General features: G+C 41.5%; 2 protein-coding genes across 2 annotated transcripts; both read left to right on the forward strand.

Moving 5' to 3' along the window:
• Positions 1 to 1,067: 1,067 nt before the first annotated feature.
• LOC122767737 (MICOS complex subunit Mic10-like) lies at positions 1,068 to 4,894 on the forward strand. Its single transcript, XM_044023195.1, has 4 exons — positions 1,068 to 1,157; positions 4,424 to 4,471; positions 4,567 to 4,676; positions 4,757 to 4,894. The coding sequence occupies exons 1-4, from the start codon at positions 1,097 to 1,099 to the stop codon at positions 4,763 to 4,765; spliced, it is 228 nt and encodes a 75-aa protein (XP_043879130.1). The 5' UTR covers positions 1,068 to 1,096; the 3' UTR covers positions 4,766 to 4,894.
• Positions 4,895 to 7,951: 3,057 nt separating this feature from the next.
• Positions 7,952 to 14,622, forward strand: nbl1 (NBL1, DAN family BMP antagonist). The gene is made up of 4 exons (XM_044023073.1): positions 7,952 to 8,324; positions 11,427 to 11,607; positions 12,629 to 12,740; positions 14,261 to 14,622. The coding sequence occupies exons 2-4, from the start codon at positions 11,435 to 11,437 to the stop codon at positions 14,540 to 14,542; spliced, it is 567 nt and encodes a 188-aa protein (XP_043879008.1). The 5' UTR covers positions 7,952 to 8,324; positions 11,427 to 11,434; the 3' UTR covers positions 14,543 to 14,622.
• Positions 14,623 to 18,094: the final 3,472 nt, after the last annotated feature.

Genomic DNA, 18,094 nt, shown 5'->3' on the forward strand with positions numbered 1-18,094 from the left:
TAAAAAAAAAAACAAAAACATCTGCATATTATTGACTGTGTGTGGGCAGCAGAACTTTGAATTCCATCATCTTCTGGAAATCATAAGAGGGAAATCCAGATACCATCCTGAAAACAATCAGTGGGATTAGGAATGCGTGAAGTGTTTTTTTTTTAACGACACACATTTTTGATTAGCGTATGGTGTAGCTCAATTTCTTTCTTGCCACATGATCATCCAGGTGAAACTTATTATTAGAGAAAAAGCCAAATGAAATTCTGATATTGTCAACAGATGATATTCCTACTGTCTGTGGAATATTATGAAGTATAAAGTACATGCTTGTGAGTCTAATTTCTTGTGCTTATATGAGGAAAATGGATGACGCGGACACCTCGACCAACAGCGCCACGTCAACAGTTTCTGAAAAACTGTCACTATTTAAACCATGCCACATTTAAAGTCACCAAAAACACCTTCCTTTCCCACTGTGATGTTCGGTTTGAACTTCAGCAGGTCATCTTATTGTTTGTAATCTGTCTTTGGAACTTCTATTTATTATGACATGTGTTGCTGACCTCTTGGCCAAGGTCGCCCTTGTAAGAGAGTTCTCGATCTCAGTGGGACTTTACCTGGTTAAATAAATAAAGGTTAAGTAAAGATAAAAATCTGGGTAAACAAACAAAAACACATTAAAAAAACAGGTGTATGAAGATTTAAAATAAGTTAAAAAAGAGGCATGTAAGGATTTATAAACATTCATAGTCCAAGTATTTGTATTAATACATGTATTAATATGTAGTGAATGTAAAAGAAGCAGATTTATTCTTTAAATAAGTATAGCATCCATTTTCTGTATCAAATAAAGCTTGATCTCAAAACTTCAAAGCAATATTCCACATCAATTTAGAGAAAAGCATGAATATTTTCATTGAATAAAGATGCACCACAGTATCTCGTTCTATGACAATATGATAATATATCCCTCTGTTCCATTCTATTCTATTCTATTCTATTCTATTCTTGTTGCTGCACTAACTACTGTATCTTGACGGAACATGTTATAGTAGTGTGTGTGAGTATATTTTCCTCTCGCGAGATTTCGACGACAGCAAAGATGGCAGAAGGACACGGAAGGAAGTGGGACCGCTGCTTTGCCGACACAGCGGTGAAAACAGGTTGTTTGTTTGTTTGTTTGTTTGTTTGTTTGTTTGTTTTTTCACCCTCGTAATGTCGTCACTGTCCGTGGTTATTCCGCATCAACTCAACGTTTGTTGGTGAATAAACTGCGGGAGAGACATCGTTGTCTGGACAGTTCTCTAGGTTCAAACCGTGAACTTGTCCTCTGAATGAATGAATGAATGAACTACGCGTTTTTTTGTTTATTTTGGAAACACGTCGTATTTTAAAAAGAGCACGTACGTAGCAGTGGGGGAAACGCTGTATATATAGAAGTGTGTGTGTGTGGAAGTGTGTTTTCCTAGGTTTTTATTTCCCTCTTCTCTCCATCACTTACGACAATATTTTACAGTTAACGGGTAACACAATGGCCAAAATGTGTTGTTTACAGCATATTGTAATTTACCTCCATGGTGGTGACGCATACCTGCTTAACTTGACCTCTCTGCCATTAAAAAGCAGATTTATAAGGAAACACACACACACACACACACAACAAATAGTCTATAATATATGTACAATTGTACATATTTTTCTGTATTTGGCCCATTATCATCAGTGATGTGGAGAAAACAAGAGATTACACTAGATATTAGAAGTGGTCAACTTCCTCTGGAGATGGCAACAAATTGCACAAATTAAAATTTGACATATAATATCAAACACTTCATAGCAAATGGAAAAGTGCACAGTGGCAAACTGTTCCCATCAGACCGGGTTAGTCACTGTGTTGAATCACGACACCGTGCCATAAAAAGATTCTTGTATTTACTCAATAATAGCAGAAATAATAGATGTTTGGTTTTTAGCTAACGAGCTCCAGCCTTTGCTCAGCCTTTTTTTATTACAACTCTTACTTGCTCGGTGCAGAACTGCACATCACCACGGGGTCTTTCAGCGGGATGCTGTTTCGGATCAGGTTCGGTTATTATATTTGCAGCAAATGCTTAGACTGGCAAAGAGTCTGTAAAAGACACTGATGTCAGCTCTGGCTCTGTAAAAATGTGTCTTGCTGGAAGGAAAAACATCTGTATTCTTTGAGCTCAGAGAGGCAAATGACCAACTGTGCCATAGTGTCCTCGGTAAAGAGGAGATATGTAGAATGTGGACCGTGTTCTACGTTAGAATGAAGAAGCTCTATGTTGCTATTCAAAATGATTATTCGCTAATACAACCCTTGGCCTTTTTAAGCTTTGTGTGACTGTGTTAATGCATCATCTGGCCTACTTATACATGTATATTTAGTGCCACAGATTTTGCGGTAAAACCGTTGGCTTTCCTACAAAGAAATATGCACTGCACTTAAAAAAGGAGGCCTGGGATTCCACACAGTAGCCAACTGGCCTATGATAAAAGTATAGAAACCATGTCAAATCCTTACTTACTTTACTTTAAAGGAAACAAGAAAACAGCTGCATGTGGACACCGATGCTACAGAGGGAGACCATTAACTCCATCCTCATCTGAACAGGGGAAAAAACCCCAGTGTTTATTGGAAACACTGTATTTATTTGAGGAGCTAGTAAACAGTGCAGGAGCTAGAAAGGTCACTAGTATTTGAAGTCCATTCCGTGAGTCTCATTTGTTTCAGATGATACATGATGTCATTGTGATAATTATATTGACCTGACAAAGAATTCAAAAGATGATAAGTACTGATGCTATACAGGCCTGTGTGTTACACTAAATACAATGGTCAGAAATGACATTTTAATGTGAATATCAACCTTAAAACGCAATCCTCCCCCATTCACAATGCTATATAAAGATGTTCCAAAGTTCTGCTCAGGTCAAGTACAGTATGTGGTTCTACTCCCAAAGTATTGTCACTGAATGAGAAGTGGAGATCATCAAAACTTCATAACCAAGTCACTAGGATTCTTCCACGCCAAGAGGTCCAAGGTTGCGGCTCAATTAAAACCTGCACATTTATTTTACAGCAATGTCTGAATCCATGTAAACTGCAATGATTCCGTTTTCTGAACTAAACCCAAACAACTGGCTCCACAAACACTAAAGAACCCAACGTTCTATGAAGTAATGTGCTGTCGCAATCATTTTAAACGTTGCAGTGTTGAAGAAAAACACTTTCCAGTCATATAATTCACTTAATCATGATACTGGAAAGTGAACGCCTCATCGAAGCCAGTTGTAGAAAATAACTGGACGTAATGACAAAGTAAATAACAACACGATTAACCAGCTCTGGACATGCAGACAAAACCGATTGGGTATTCTCAGGCCTGGGACTTTTACAGTTCACTCGACTCCAGCACAAATGTTTTTGTTATAATCCATCCCCCTTGGAGATGTCCAGACAAAGAGAAACGAAGCCAGAATGAGATGTTGATCTACCCTCACGTTTTGCCAGGTCTTTGACTGTATTTCTGTCAGTGGAAAAATCAGAGGTTTCAAAACTGCTCTGGCCGAGGAGGAGAGAAAGGCCAGGAGGTGCAGGGCGCGCAATCTCGACTATGACGAAATCGTTTCTGGATGAGGACGCAGAGGACAGCGAGTTTGTTGATCTGCGGCGCTGATAATGAGGATGTGCCGGAGCCTCTGTGGCCGCGTCTGACACGCGGAGTTTTCCCGAACAGGGAGCGGTCCGGAGGTTCTGGTTCAGGCACAGAGGTCATGCTGCATAGCTCTCTGAATCCAATTAAGACTCGGAGGGGCCCAAATAGTTGTTTTTATGTGTTTTCTATGCTGGCTGGTGTGCTGTTGGGTGTGGTGTGGCCTGCAGCGAGGTGAAGTTAAGCACACAAACACATTCCACCTCAACATCCCGCTCTGGTCTGAGGTCTGTCTTAACAAGCGTCTGCGACACTGACGTTGCAGTACCGCAGGGGTTTTTTTTCTTGGCCACAGTGTCAAGACATCACTTAACTTACATGTGTGCACTCTTTAACCTGCTACCTCTCCTGCCCTCTGCCTCGTGAATACTGACCTGACTCCTTTTAACTCGCTTCCCCCCTTACTTGCACCCCTTTTACTGTTTTTTTTTTTCCCTTTCTTTTCTTTCTTGGACATTTGAGCTCTCGCTGCCTTTTCTCTGCCTCTCTTTTTCTAATGAGCAATGTCTTGCTAACTATTTACCAACTCCCACATCCGATGTGATAGCTCCCCCGCCACCGACCTCATTAGCTCAGATTTACATCTATATGTGGGCCAGTTTTCATCCCATTACCTCAGTTCTACAGTCAAATCATTAGCACTGAACTTTGATCCAGCTCCTCATACTTTTTCCCCCTCTTTCTCGTTGCAGTCACTGGCTTAGGTGTGGGCGTTGTGCTCTCCATCCTTTTCTTTAAGCGTAAGTGCTCAGTGTTCAGTTGAAGTAGTGAAGCAAAGATGTGTTTTAATTTAAAACTTAAAGATAGGGTTTGTTTTTTTCTCCCCCTCCTCTAGGTCGCACGTGGCCTGTTTCCATGGGCTCAGGTTTGGGGTTGGGAATGGGATACAGCAACTGCCAGCGTGACTTCAAGTCACCGTATCTGATTCATGGGCGCGTGGTTAAGGTGAGCACAGAGGGCGAGATGAGTTGTTTGTTAAAGGTTCATGACACATGGTGACACCGTTTCTTGGCGTTTATCTCCAGGACCAGTAATGAAGATGACGGAAGAGCTGCTCATCTGTTTTGGACTTATCGTCCACTAATCCACGTGTTTTTATCAAAATGGAAGTCGGTATATGTTTAATAAAGTCATTATGTGAATAAAAAAAACACCCCAAACTCTTTCCCTCTCTCTGTTTTTTTCTATGTGCGTGTTTAAGAAGAAAGAAATGTGGTTCAGGGGGTGGGAGGTAATTTTGTGTGTTAATGAGCTGGGAGACTTGAACTCCTGCTGTTTTGGAATGAGGGCCAGGTTCGGCATCTGCAGCCCCGTCAGAGAGTGGGAGGACGAATAAGTTGCACAGTGTGATGGAATAATAAAGCAAACGCAGACGACGGAGGGATAATTGTTCACGACAAATGTGCATGTAAGGAGTGCTTTCTCTCCTTCACTATACAGACGACAAAAACACATCTGTGTGACACTGATTTCAGTAAATATGGATGACTTAAAGTCTCATGTTTGAACAGTATTTGATGTTTTGTTTCTCGTTGAAATCATGTGATCACCACTGGTTTCATCACTGTTGAGTTTCAAAAGAGCGCCTTCATATCAGAAGGGATCTCATGTCCCGTGAAATTCACCGGCTGTGTGATTTTGAGTGTGATTGATGACTTATGTGTGTTTTCACGGGTCTGCTCGAGGAGAAAAGGGCCCGTGTGTGTGTGTGTGTGCGCGCACGCACACACGTTGATCCAGCCCCCTGGTGAAGCACGATCCGTGGAATGCAGAGGAATGCCATTTCTGGACAAGAGCTCGGTGTTATTGCTAACAGGTGAGTTCTGCACTTTGCACGTCTGCATAGGACATACACACACACATCAAAGAAAACACAGCTACATGCCCACTCTATCACACACACACACACACACACACACACACACAGCAGTGAGTGCACATGCAGCACATTCCTGTGCACAACAGCATTTGAGTCGTTCCTGTGTGCAAAGGCCTGTTTCTTCGACTGCAACACATTAGACACAGAGGAAACCCTGTCAGGAATTAAGGCATGTCACTCATCCGCTGTCCATTAAAATATTTGTTTGTAAGCGAAGCGTGAAACAGATGGGGCTTATGAACTCGAGCCAGGCTGAACACCTGTGGTGTGCAGTGATGGGATGAAGTGCAGGAATGGGGATGATCTGTGTGTGTATGTGGGAGGGTGAGGGGTGGGGGTGAGGGTGAGGGGGTCCGGTCACACAGCTGAGGTGTAACAGGACGGCCAACCCCGTCGTCTCTAACCTGTCTGTGCCTGTGTACAGACATTCTCCATGATGATACAGCTGGAAAGTTGGAGTCATACCTGTTCATGTTATATACGGGTGGATGGGTACTGATGAGTGTCTGTGATTAGATGTAAGAGGAGAAGATGTCATGTGTGCTGCTGCTGCTGCTGCTGCTGCTGCTGCTGCTGCTGCTGCTGCTGCTGCTGCTGCTGCTGCTGCTGCTGCTGCTGCTGCTGCTGCTGCTGCTGCTGCTGCTGCTGCTGCTGCCATTGATTTACCATAAAAAGATAAAACAGCCCTTTGCTGGCTGTAAATTTAGTGAACTACTTCATATGATGATCACTTTTTAATCACCAGCACTTAACATTTAATTTCCCCTAACTATGTAATTAGTTTTTTTATTTTTAATATATTATACTCATTGATCCACTGCCGCACATTTGGAGCCGTCGTTAATACAAAACACAGTGACTCATTTACAGTAAGATGCTGCTTAATATGTTGGTTATTTTCTGGAGTTGATAAGAAGGTGAAATTACAAATGAAATAAAATAAAATATGTAATAAATTTAAACAACAGTCTAATGAATTGGTTCTCAAATAAGTGGTGATTTAATAAGCAGCTGTTGTAATGTTGTACATTTTGATCTGATCCACTTTCCCATTAAACGTGTGTATTTTCCTGGAAGCAGCTGCCAGATGGTCTTTAAAAAAAACGCCATCGCAGTTTTTTGTTTTTTTAAATCTAGACCAAAAACTTTATGCTCAAAATGCTTTTATCTAAGAATCTGAGGCCATCAGTATCTTAGTTATTTCTTTTATTATTGAGATAAATCTTTATTATGACTATTATAAGTAGATTTATTATTTATAAATCGACTTTTTTTCAGTGTTTAACTTTTTTTTTACTTGATCTTACAGTTTTATTACATTCATTTATTTATTTTACGTCTTTGAACTTTCATTTGATTTTTTGGTTGTTTTTTAACATCCTTTTACTCTTTTGATATCAATTTCTTAAAATCTATTTCTCTGTGTTGTTTTTTTATTGAAATCTCTGTACAGCACTTTTAAAGGGCGGTTTCACCCATTTTCCCCCCTCACTTGGTCAAATGGTCAAACACAGTAAAGAGCACTGCAGGGCTTTTATTTTATTTGAAGAAAGTGACTTTGACGTCGACTTTTTTTTTTGCCAATTTAATTTATTTTTGTCAATCCCAACTTCCTCTGTTGTTGTCAGAATAAGACATGCACCTCAGATCCACGTATCTGATGATTTATCTCTGGAAATGATTATATTATTATTGGGTGAAGTAGCCCTTTAAGGTCCAATGAGAGATATGAATGAGTTTATCTGAGCTTTTGCATCATATTCCAAAGCCCAGGAAATGCATTCCCTTTACAATCCTGTTTAAATAACATTTAAACAGAGCCAGCTCTCGGGTCAGGCAGAACCCGGGACCATGTTGCCTTTGAGCAGCTCATGCTGTCAGTGAATTCTCTCCAAACATACTGTGAGGCCTTAATTAGATTAAGTGGTGCAGTGACCTGCTATTCATACTGAACTTACCAAAGGTGCCTTTAATGTGAGTGTGTGTGTGTGTGTGTGTGTGTGTGTGAGAGAAGAGTGTGGATCCGGGCACTGAATCACATCTGTTTCCCAGTCGTGCCACAATAATTACGCTGCTTTATTAATGTTTCATTTTTTAAAATGTAAAAGCATGTGATTGCAAAAGCTGAACCAGATGTGCGCGCAAAAAGCAACACGTGGCTGTAAATAAGCCCCCGACAGTCTCATCTTGTTATATTTGCATATTTGTCCAGTAAATCAGATGTGCGTTCTCGCCTCGCTCCTACTTAGGGAAACTTTTGAAACCGACCCAACACTTTTTTCCTCCCCTCCTGTCCCTCCCTCCCTCCTCCCCTCCTCTCCCTCCCTCCCTTTCCCCGTTTTCTTTCGTCTAGAAACGGCACAGCAGGATTTCTGTCTGAGCTCAGCTGCGCCTCACTTTACACGGGACTAACACCGGTCTGGACTGCACGAGGACAAACGCGAGGGACGGTGTGCGCTGCTGATGGACCCGGGGGTGAGATAGCGCTCATTACCGAGTCCATCTCTCCATCCTTCCCCCTGTGGTCTGACGGACACACGCACGCTTCTTCTTTTCATTTTTTTCCCTTCCTTTTCTGATGATGTAAGTGTTTTTGTGACAAGAAGACCGAGTCCACTCACATCTTCTGCGCTCAGGAGCCCACGTCCACGATCAGCTCCGCGGGACGTTGCGCACTTCTCCACTGGTTGTTCCCTGGGGGTCTGTGAGAGGTGGTGAGTGTCCCGACTCTGCGATCACTGCCGGGGACTGTAGTGGGGTTCAAGACCAGAGTGGACCTTGACCAAGACTTTGAGGGACGGAGACCAAGTCATGAGCAAGACCACTTATGACCAAGACACAACCAAAACCTTTCAGACCAAAGGACCAAGATTTTTATGGACCGAGACCAAGACAGGACTGAGATTTTCACTGACCGAGACCAAGACAGGACTGAGATCTTTGACAGGACTGAGATCTTTGAGACCAAGACAGGACTGAGATTTTTACTGACCGAGACAAAGACAGGACTGAGATCTTCGGACCGAGACCAAGACAGGACTGAGATCTTTAAGGACCGAGACCAAGACAGGACTAAGATTTTTACTGACCGAGACAAAGACAGGACTGAGATCTTTACCGAGACAAAGACAGGACTGAGATCTTTGAGACCAAGACAGGACTGAGATTTTACTGACCGAGACAAAGACAGGACTGAGAGACCGAGACCAAGACAGGACTGAGATTTTTACTGACCGAGACAAAGACAGGACTGAGATTTTTACGGACCGAGACCAAGACAGGACTGAGATTTTTACTGACCGAGACAAAGACAGGACTGAGATCTTTACTGACCGAGACCAAGACAGGACTAAGATTTTTTACGGACCGAGACAAAGACAGGACTGAGATTTTTACAGACTGAGACCAAGCAGGACTTAAATGTTTACGGACCAAGACCTAGACAGTACGCAACCGAGACAGGACTAAGATCTTTTTTCTGACATGACCAGATTATACAGGGACTATAATAGGGACTGGAAGGTCAAGACTATGAGACCACCAGTGCACAGAGACAAAGACCAAGACTCTTAAGGGCCAGAGAAGAAGACAGAATCAAGTCTGTTTGAAACTGAGACCAAAAACAGAGTGTACAGAGACTGAGAGGAGACTTTTAGACTTTTAGGGACCAAGGTAAGACTAAGACCAAGTCAAGACCAAGACTGTTTGGGACTGACACTGATGTAGGTCAAATGACTAAATGTATATAATGCAATGTAAGACAAGTGCACTCTATAATTTGTGTATTTAGAGTTTCTTTTGCTCCTTATGACCAAACTGGGCATCATATTGGTCGACTCTATTTTACACGTCCGCTTTTATTTACTGAAATATCAGCAGTGTGTGTGTGTGTAAATATCAAACTTCCTTTTTTTTGAAGAATTAAAGAATTGCAAGTCATCCATCACAAGTTTTTCTTTTTCTTTTCAAAACCCTGAGTCCTTTTATGACCAAGACAAGACGGAGTAAAAAAGATGTGTCAGAGGCCTTCAAAGAGTGGCCGTGATAATCACCTCCTCCCAACAGCATCTGGTGCTTTCGCCACACTTTCCTTCTGTCACTAACCATTTCATGTCACACTTGTTAAAAGTTTTCATCTTTGAAATCACATTTTCCTTCAGCGAATACATTTATTGATAGTTCAGGGATTTTTCCATACTTGTCGAATCGGCTGGTTTGTAGCGGGTGGCGGTGGAATCTAAACATGAGTTACACTTTATTTACACAGAGCATGATTTATAGAAGAGGATAGAAAAGTATCGCTCAACATTAACCGCTTGTGCCACATTCACACCATTCTCAGTATAGTCACGCGTTTCATCGTCCGCTGTCTCAAAGAAAACTTATTCTCCTTTTTTTTTTCACTCTTCACTGGTTCAGACCAACTCCGTTCCTTGCTCCTCTCAGTAAAAGTGAATTGAAAATCTCTGTCCTCTTCAATTATATCATCAGCAAAAAGTGACACAGATATATATTGATACAAACGAACAAGCTGACAGTGCAGATCAGGATGATTTAATGACACCTGGCAACAGAAAGAGCCGCCCGGAGGAACGCGTTTACACGGAGAGGACCGAAGATTTCAGTTAAAAATAGCATAATAACAACTATGAACAACAAGCTCTGCAAATATTTCCCCTTTCTTTTACATTAAATGAAGTATTGAATTATTTTTTACAAAACAACCTGACATTTCTTTGGGAAAAACACGTGCGATTTCAACAATATTATGCCGTTATTAAGTTCACCATTTAAAAAAAGACACAAAACATTTAGCCACAGGTATCTGGGACAGAAAAATATAATATTTCATTTTCACAAATCCATCCCGGGGGCCGGATTGGGCCCACCGGTGGGCCGGTTCTGGCCCGCGGGCCGTACGTTTGACACCCCTGATTTAAAGTGCATCAAATTCATTTGTGTATTGTGTATCCATTCACGTCTCCTACATAACATTAAAATTACATTGGCTCAATTATATATATATATGTACACACACACACACACACACACACACATATATATGTATATACAGTATATGAAAAAGATGTTCTCAGATAAATTAAAATGTACATTTACGTAAAGGACCACCTAACTTATAGGGTATTATATTTAATAATTCCTGTAGTGTGTTACTGCTTTTACTGTCCCCAGGTCATTCAAATCTGTTCTGCATTTAAAAACCAAGGCTTTCTTAAAACAATTTTCACCACTGTGAACAAAATGTAAGCTTGAACTCTTGAAGTCTGTCCAAAAAGAGAAAAGAGAAAGAATCAGATATATATTTATTAAAACATGCCCCACACACACACACACACACACACACAGCACAGCGGTGCACCCAGCAGCGCCTCTGTGTATTTTAAAATCACCAGTTCCCGATGCCTCTGACGCTCAAGGTCAGGTTACTTGTGTCAGAGGCATGTGGAAGTGCTGAAAAGTCTGTAAAGAAATCGACCTGGGTGACCGTTCACTGCCTTTTTTATTAGCGGCAGGAGAAAACAATTTTGTAGGTTGTAAATGACGTGAGCGGGTGAGGCATGTCTGAAGAAGAGCGCACATGGAAGACGTTCAGGTGTACGGAAGAGAAGGTTTTCTTATTCTGGGTTATTCAGATGATTCAGCTGAATCTGTCCAAACCTGCGTGTCTTTGATCTTTTGGGGGTTTCACGATGCTGATGTATGGGGACAGGGATATGCAGAGTTCATATTTCACATGTCAAAATAGAGGAGAAGGTGTTTTCTTTTTTCATTGTGTCCCCTCTGCCCCTCTCTAGGTGCAGTCATGTGGCAGAGGATCCAGATTTGCTGCGCACTGTTTGCGCTGTGTTCAGCGGCACCGCCTGCTCACATCAACCGCCTGGCGCTGTTCCCTGACAAGAGCGCCTGGTGCGAGGCCAAGAACATCACGCAGATAGTCGGGCACACAGGATGTCAGCCTCGCTCTATTCAAAACAGGTCAGGGCGAAATGAAGGCCCCGTCTGTCCCTCGCTCTCGCCCCCCCGTCTGTCTGACAACCTCTCGCTGAAGCTGAATAACGCCAATACGTTTGCGTTCTGGACTTAAACGATAGCGACCTGGCACGTTCTCGTGGATTCATCACAAACATGTGTTTTATTTAGAAATAGATTGTGGAGAGTTTCATCTGCAGGTTATTAACATACTCACGTTTCCCCTCGACAGATGAGAATAGACAGACGCGCTCGCTTCATACGCAGCAGATGACTCGATCTCTGCAGCCTCTGCTGATATTGACGTGTGTTTCGTCGCGTCTCTGTGTCCTCTTTCCTGTCCTTTGTTTTTTTTTTGTAGGTTTCTTTGCAGCGTAGGGACCTGCACGCAGAAAAAGCAATCGTTGCAATTTTAAAAGTGCAACAGCGTCTTATGTTGTGGTATTCTCTTATCTTTCACGAAGCCTTTGTTCCCATTTGAACTCAGCTCTTAAATCTGCTTTTAACTGCTCCAAATCTGATAACTGTCATCGATACAATGCTCTCATTTTACCTCATGGAGGTAAATATGTATTTGAATTAGCTGCATTTTAAATGTCTTTGTTGAGACGGCTGATTTAATGTGTTCATAACACATTACTACAGTCAGTGGTTGCCTGTGCGGGAGGGAGAAAAGAAATCCAAACATGGATGGGAACTCTGCAGGCACTGATATCAGTGAACGTATTAATATTTATTTTTATTGTCAACAAATCCCACGAAAAAAAAAAACCTAACAATGTGTTCTTGTGTCTCTTAAAGCTCAGTGACTTCTTTACTCTTGTCTGTCAGCCCTCGAGCCGTCGTGTGATTCTGCCCGAGATGTAAATGTTTATAAAAGGGAAGCATGCCGTGTCTATCTGAGCACAGCGTCCGCGCGCTACAGTTACGTCTCTGGGATTGGGATTGGGATTGGGATTTGTCCGTTCAGATTTCACACGCAGGCACGACAATGGCAACCTCACGCACCCTCTCGTCTTTGTTTCAGAGCTTGCCTGGGCCAGTGTTTCAGTTACAGTGTCCCCAACACGTTCCCACAGTCCACAGAATCCCTGGTGCACTGTGACTCCTGCATGCCGGCCCAGACGCAGTGGGAAGTGGTGAGAGTTATTGCACATTAGCTCATGTGGCAAGCACACACACCAACACTGACTTGTCAAACTCACACATAAACCGCAAGTTTCCAGCATGAAAGATGGCAAGCATGTGCTGTTCAAAAAAGGAAAAGAAAAAAGAAAGAACGGCAGAGGGGGAAAAAGGCTTAAATGGAGGATTTTTTGTTTTTTTGTGGTTCTCCCATCAGTTCAGACCCACGTTATATAAGTGCATTGTCCCCGTTTTAGCCGGAGGGATTCCAGCCTTGTGATAACAAAGGCTTAGTGGTGAGGTGTATGTATTTTGGAGAGCTGCCAGGTAGACTCGGGCTGGGACGGGACCACAGGTGAGGCCACCTCGTGTTTCACAGGGAAAACGTTGTGTCTCTTGGAGCGTGAAGCTGTTAGCGGATTAATGCCCAGAGGAAGTGCAGTGTAATAGTCTCGGCTTACTGTCCAACTTGTTGGAAAATGGATGTTTACGTCCCCGGTTATGCTTTGTTGTTGCAGGACTTTAAACAACACTGAGTTTGAAACAAAACAAAAAATGGGCTCTCATGAAACGGGACACTGTTCCACGCTGCTTTGGCGTCCGCGGGCGATCTTGATAAAACTGCTGAATGATCATGTTTAATGGAAACAGTGGAGTGAAGCTGTGTCGGGTCACGGGGAGCTTGTGCAACGCTGAGGTTGTAAATTGTTGTGTTTATTTGATGCTTTGTGCGTTTCCTCGTTTCTTTATTTCCGCGTCGTGTTATCAACACAAGCAGACTTTGCAAAAACAATGTTACTTACAAATTGATCCCAGTTCGGGTTTTTAACTCGATGAAGTTTCTTTGGAGACTCGCTCCTGTTTTGAGTCGTTTCATTTGCTACCACTTGGAAGCTTTAGTTGAATATTGGGACTGTCTGTTTGTAACTAATTGCTGTATTTTCAGTGAGAAAAGCTGTTTAAATAAAGTTTAACCCCTAGAACATTACTATGTTTAAACACACAGTATACACAGAGGTTATAAGAATGTGCAATATAGATATAATATCGTTATATAATAACGTTTTCTTTCATTTTCACCAAGAGCAAAAATACTCAAAATGTTTAAAATTGGATGGAAGTTTTGAAATTTGGAAATTAATATTTGTTTTTACGAACAAAAATGAAAATAAAAACGGTCTATTTTGTGACTTCTGCACAATTATTGCGACTTTATATCACGACTAAAAATGCCATATAAAATGCATCATAACTTTGACTCAACAACACATAAGAAGACACACACACATTTTCTTTTTAAAGCCTGAATATGTGACCTATAAACACCGCCCCCCAGGATGTCCATACATTATAAACATGGCTGCACCTGCGGCACAGATCCTTTTGTGTTTTTGATTGTTTTTTAGCGCAGCACAAATAGGTAAACACTAACTTCAGCTTGTTTTATTTTGTGTTTTCACATTTTTCAGACAGGAATGAAACTCACAAACTAATGCTGTGATAAATACTCATCAACATTGTGTGCACTGTGCAGGTGACTCTGGAGTGTCCCGGCAGTGAAGACGCTCCTCACGTGGACAAGCTGGTGGAGAGGATCTTCCACTGCAGCTGTCAGTCCTGCAGTAAGGAAGGCGCCCAGGAGGGGGCGGTGATGCAGCTGTATCCGACAGACAACGGCCTGGACGCCGCCCCGTCTTTGCCCGACGCCCTCGCCGGCGCTCAGTCTCACCCTCTGCCCCACTCAGACACACACTCCAACAACAAGCACGCTCACGCACACACAGACCATCACACACTGCCACACACATCAGAGTAGGCCTGTCTGTCCGTCTGTCTGTCTGTCTGTCACTCTCCTCCACACTGCATCGTCTGTAGTAATAAAAATATTAATAATAATGATGATGATGATGATGATGACAAGACTTTGTGTATCGTGGTCTGCTTGTTTTTCATGACCCCAGAAAGAGCTGCGTCATGTTTGCAGAGGCCGCCATTTTGGACCAGCATGTTTTTACAGTAGCCCACAGTGGACAAACTAAACATCATTTAAGTTTCTTGACGTTAAGTGAAGGCTACAGACGTATGGAATCAGATTTGTATCAATATGTTTTGAATAAAACAAAAATGAACCACACAATCAAAATACACAAATTGCAAATAAAATATCAATTTAATCATTTAAAAATATTGTATTTTATTTGCTTGAAAAAACACTTTGTTTGAAAATTATCACAATTTTGTTTGCTTCAACTCTTTTTTTTTTGCGTTTGCGCTCCCTCGTGGTTTTTTCTTTGCGATTCTGACCATGGGCGGGGCTTAAAAGCTGCCTGCTGATTGGCTACATATCTAACGTTTATAATCTGACAAATGTTAGATACTTCCAGACAGACAGCGACTCTAATCCCGTGACTTCTGGTCCTCCAAAACCTAGTAACCAATCAGCAGGCAGCTTCCTAAGGCCCCGCCCATGGTCAGAATCAAAAAAAGAACAAGTGAGGGAACGCAAACGCAAAAGAACAAACTAAATTTCAATCATTGCAAACAAAAAGTGTATTTTCAAACAGATAAAACATTATATTTTTGAATATTTTATTTGGAATTTGTTTGGTTGATTTTTGTGTTTGATCCGTTCATAAACGTGCAGCTGTACGTTTTACACACTTTAATCAGATTAAACTCTATTGTATAAAAACTCGCAACAAGAACACGCAGCAGTTTACAGTTGATTTAACGCGAGCACATTATGTGCGTGAAGACTCTCACGACTCTGTTCTGTTAATCACTTTTAGTCTCATTTATCTGCTTTGAATGCAATAAATCAGTGTTGTTGTGATAAGAACCTCTGTGTGTGTGTGTGTGTGTGTGTGTGTGTGTTTATTTCTTCTTCCTGTCACAGTGGAATGTTACAAGAAAATGCATTTGGAGTGTTTTTCTTGTGTGGAAGCAAACGACTGAACCCACAGCTTCCTTTCACCATTTTCCAGGAACGGAGCTGCGTCTGTGTGATTGAGCGCCTGCTGTGTGAGTTGGACAGTGACACATGGTCTTGTTTTCTTCAATCAACAAACTCTCAGTCACGGGCAAAGCTTTTATAGATGTCGGTGCCATAATATGGAGCGCAGAATAACTGCACGATGGGAAGGGAAACTTGCATTCACTGCTCCGTTTCTTTGGCCTGGATGTGATCTCACTGTGCCAGAGTTTAATGAGACGCCAGAGAAAGTTTCATCCAGATGCTTTTACTGGTTTATTTATTTGGTTCATGATTTGGTTACTTTAAAGTTAACATGGTTTTTTGAAGTCTTTATTGAAACAATACATACGTATCATTCCATGTGTACGTTAAAATAATCACTGGCTCGCGGCCAGCGCTGGCAGAGGAGATGGTCAGTGTTTCCAATTTCATTGCAACATCCAGTGGTATCTACAAAGTCTGTTTTAGCTCTGCATTCTCTTTGTATTTTATAAGATTACGCTTTACTCCCAGTGACAGTAACAGAAAACACGTTGTAAAGGGAAACCTGGACGACAGCCACAGGAGTTTTGCTGCTGTCATGTGAGGAAGGTAAGAAACCGAGAGCCTTCAGTGCACGTCGCTGTATTTCAAAGATAAAGTTTGTTAGTAGAATACATGAAGAGAATAATGTGGCTCACATGTAATTAGAAGTGGAAAAATAACAACAAGACGCTCACATGCAAATCTTGTTAACACTATTTTTAATGGTCTCCACTTTCCTATTTATATGCCGCTAACTTCTAAAGAGTCTTTAGTGTGGACAGTTTTCAGTGGGTGCACATGCAATTACTGCCTCGGATAAACGACTGGACTGAAACTCCCGCCTGCTGTGCTCACATGTCCTCACAGATGAAGGTTTGAATACACAAAAATAAATAAATCAGACTTTTCTAATAAGAGAACGATATTCCTCAATTCTGTTTATGACTACATTATTTTGCTTATTGCTTGTTGGAGATAGATAGATAGATAGATGGATGGATAGATAGATAGATAGATAGATAGATAGATAGATAGATAGATAGATAGATAGATAGATAGATGGATGGTTCAAAGTTCACAGACAGTCCAGCAGATGTCAGCAGATGTTGCAGAATCTACATCTTCTCAGTTTCACCTTGTCCATCTCTTGTCCTCTGTCTCACGTCCCCCTCGTCACTTTCTCTTGTTTTCTTGTCCATGTCTCGTAATCACTGTCCTCCCATCTTGCTCCATATAATTAAGTTTGAGCCGATCAAAGGTTACCTGTCAGTCTGCGCTGCAAAACAAATTGATCGCAAGCTTATCTCAGGCGCCATACAGTTGACAATTCTCTGAGTGAGTGAGTGAGTGAGTGAGTGAGAGGAGGAAATACATTTCTGAGCTCACTTTATTATTTATGTATAACACGTTTATACGTCTGTTCTCAAGTGCATCATCTTCCACCTGATACAAAATGATCATTTATTTCCTTACAATAAGCAGCTTCCTCACCTTTTTTCTTCAGTGTGCAGGAAGTCTATGAATTCAAGTGCATAATAATCCTGTTTTTCCGGGAGACTGTTGGATAATCTGATTAAAGTGACATGTACTGTGCACAAACACAAACTTACAACAACTCCAAGAGTAAAAGAAGTCACCGTTGTGTCTTTTTACATGAGACACATAGGTTTCATGCTCTTTACCATCAGTTACGGAGAGTGTGATTCCACGTGTCATCATTTTCTCAAACATCTTACTCAGAAGGTCCTAATATACACTCATATCTACTGACCTGTCATTTTTCAGCATTATTTATCATTTCAGTTACTCTAGCATTGATATCACTGACAAATTCAAAATTCAAGTGCACCAATTAGTTTAAGATGCGTTGGCATTTATTTTTAAAGAGGTTTAGTTTGGTTGCGTCAGTCACATCACTTTGACCAAACAAACAATATCTGTGCAGGAATTATTGCAGTTATTGGACAGAAGCAGGAGCTGTTAATCAATATTTACAACAGCAGAGCCACAGCTAAAGGAATCCAGACAGTTTCTCGCTACACAGCCAATCCACTTATTTAACCTCAGGCTGCAGGAGATACAGATCGCTCTCTTTCAGGACTTAAGAAATCCAAACTTTGTGCCACCATCCATCAGACTTACAAATGGCTGATCTACATCTGACTCACGACATTTCTTTGTTGGACTATTAATTGTTTAAAACGTTTAACAGATGCTGAATACTCACTAAAAATGGTGACTTGTGTGTCATATGGTGGACTGATGATATGTCATGTGATGTTTTATGACACAAAGTGTCACACATTAACGCTGTAGTGTGTGACTTTTAAATGTAAACACATTACTTCTCACAGCGCTCCATGCGACTCT

This window comes from Solea senegalensis, linkage group LG4 (genome assembly GCF_019176455.1).
Source record: "Solea senegalensis isolate Sse05_10M linkage group LG4, IFAPA_SoseM_1, whole genome shotgun sequence".
NCBI classification, from domain to species: Eukaryota; Metazoa; Chordata; class Actinopteri; order Pleuronectiformes; family Soleidae; genus Solea; species Solea senegalensis.